The sequence below is a fragment of the Empidonax traillii genome, unplaced genomic scaffold (assembly GCF_003031625.1).
Source record: "Empidonax traillii isolate 1590-97213 ecotype Southwest subspecies unplaced genomic scaffold, ASM303162v1 scaffold1413:size212259, whole genome shotgun sequence".
NCBI lineage: Eukaryota > Metazoa > Chordata > Aves > Passeriformes > Tyrannidae > Empidonax > Empidonax traillii.
Genome location: NW_020956606.1, coordinates 207,837 through 210,249, shown reverse-complemented (window position 1 = coordinate 210,249; position 2,413 = coordinate 207,837). Strand labels below are relative to the sequence as shown.

The 2,413-nt window shown below is 45.5% G+C and overlaps 1 protein-coding gene across 2 annotated transcripts in view; it reads right to left on the bottom strand.

The window, feature by feature from the left end:
- Positions 1 to 2,413, bottom strand: part of TRPM8 (transient receptor potential cation channel subfamily M member 8) — a 28,423-nt gene that overhangs the window by 1,245 nt on the left and 24,765 nt on the right. Inside the window, exon 22 of one of the 2 annotated variants that reach the window (XM_027907154.1) lies at positions 2,002 to 2,192. The exons of the other annotated variant lie outside the window; for it this stretch is intronic. Within the exon in view, the coding sequence (XP_027762955.1) occupies positions 2,002 to 2,192 (191 nt within the window). The remainder of the gene's footprint in view (positions 1 to 2,001; positions 2,193 to 2,413) is intronic. 2 annotated transcript variants of the gene reach the window in all.

Genomic DNA, 2,413 nt, shown 5'->3' with positions numbered 1-2,413 from the left:
ATCCCTGTCTATGCACACTCTTCTTAACACACACTCACTGATTCCAGGGACAAGAGGTTTTAAACACAAGGGTTCAGAGCGCTCACAACAAAGTCCCAATAATCCCAGGACAACAAAATACTACAAGGCTAATAACAAGCAATCAATCATTACAAGGGGTATCAAAATCAAAAGCGAGTAGGGGGACAACGAGACACCGACAATCCTGGGACAGCAGAACAGTTGTTACAATGGGCAGACAGCCCAAAAGGGACTCCAAATCTGCCTTGGTATCTGCTGTCTTGCCTAAGGACCCTTCCTCCACATCTTAGAGGGAGTTTGAGACTAAAGACCAGACCCAACCCCAAAACAGAGGGAAAGGAATGTTTCTTACCAGCAGGTCTTGTCTCTCCAGAGAAAATCTCCAGGGCATCCCAAGAGAGGTCTCGACTCAGCAGGTCCCGCAGCCAGATAGAGAGGCTCCTAAATGGCTCCCCAAATTGATTTAGAGAAATACCCAAGTAGGTCAGTGTTGAGCAGCTTTCCTTTTTATTGGCAGTGCTGAAGAAGCATTGAGGATAATCCTCCAGAAATGCTTCCCATGGAATTACAAAGGCAAAATGACATATTACATTTTCAAAGGTCACTACACATTCATGTTCAATCCCACCTTTCTGCGCCTCCTTATTATGTAAGTCCTTTCTTTCTAGTCCACAAAAATCCTTTGTATGATGGATCCTTTTCATCTTCAATGCATTATTTTCCAACCTTGAATGTCCAGTGCTGATTGCCTACTTGTCAGTTGGAAAGATGCATCCTATCTACTTGCAGAGGTTTTCTCCCAGTCTGTCTTCACTTGCATATCCCTCATGTAAAAGTTTAAAAATTCTCAGCAAGTGAAGCAAAAATGCAAGGTTCTTATTACATTAGAAGTGCACATGACTTTGGCCTAAAATAACTCTACATTAGTTCTTTCTTAGCTATTTCCTATTAAAACTTTAAAGGAAAAACATTTCCAAAATAGTTAAGTGAGGAAGGCAGGATTTGGTAGCAGTCTAGACATTAATGTGCTCTCTCCATGCAGGTCTCAGCTCCTATCATCAGCAAACACCTGATGACATTCTGGCTCTAATTAACTCCTCCATTTGCTTTCAGAACTGCAACATCATCTGTGCATCCTTTGAGCAGAAATATCTGCCATCCAGCAACCTCCCCTGCAAGGAAACCACCCAGTGATTTGGGCAGCCCAAATGGTTTAGTCAGTGCTAAGGAACATCACACCCCCAAAGGAGGCTCTTCCTCCTAAACTACTAACAAATCCAGCCCGCCCTGCAGGGAACAGGCAGGTTGCTGATGGCTGGGAATAAGCCTGTTAGTTAATTCAACTTGTCCTCTCCCAGGTGCTTCTGAATGGCAGTAATGAGGAAAAAAGGAAACACTCCATTTGTTGGGGGAAAAAGCTTGTTAAAACATTTCCTATCTGTGCCTCTGACAGAGGAAATAAGGGAGAAATAGCTAAAGGACTGACTCACCACATTTTTGAGGTGCTTTGCCCATCTGGCCACATCCAAAAGGGCCAGGAAACTCTTTATTCTCTTTCTGTCACACTCTAGCAAACAGAACAAATTTAAAAAAGCACTAAACCACAACCCTGCAAAGCTGGAAAGCAGCACAGGCAGCCCTAAACTGACAGGATGAATCCAAAGTCTTCATTGATTTACACACATGAGGTAATTCTACCTCAAAATGGCTCGGACAAGAAAACACTGGATAACTCTGATTTGAAGATTTGAATCTTACCCAAGAGACTTCCAGCAACACAGTGGATTTGCTTATGGCAGACAACATGAACGAGCTGCTTCTCCCCTCCAGCACAACCAGCTCCTCCAAGGTCTTACAGTGCCCTTGGTAATTTCCAGCAAACAACCAACTGCCTGGATTGGGCACAGAATGCCAAGCAGGAACTGCAATGCACCTGCCACAGAGACGACTTCTGGGCAGTGAGGGACAAATCCAGCTCACAACAAATGGATGGCTCTTTGCTTTCCTTATGACAGCAGCACTTGAAACACTTCCTCATCACCACGAACACGGAGGCAAAGATGACCAAAGGGAAGGGGATGGTCAGGCGACTGCAGTGTTCCTGCACCAGGAAGTAACGCTGGAACTGCCACACCTGGTCGTTGTTCTCTTGCACTGATCCAACCCTGTAACTAATGGGTGAAGAAACAGAAAACACCCCCAAGATGAGATACTCAGAGAGCCCCATCAGAGCCAGGGAATACAGCATTTCTGTGCTGCACCAGGGCAGGGTTTCACAGAGCCACAGAGTCACGGACTGGTGTGGGTTGGAAGGAACCTTAATCCCTCCCCAGGACACTGCACCAGCTTCCATCAGACTGCTGTGAGAAATGCAGAGCCCCAGGGCTGGCTT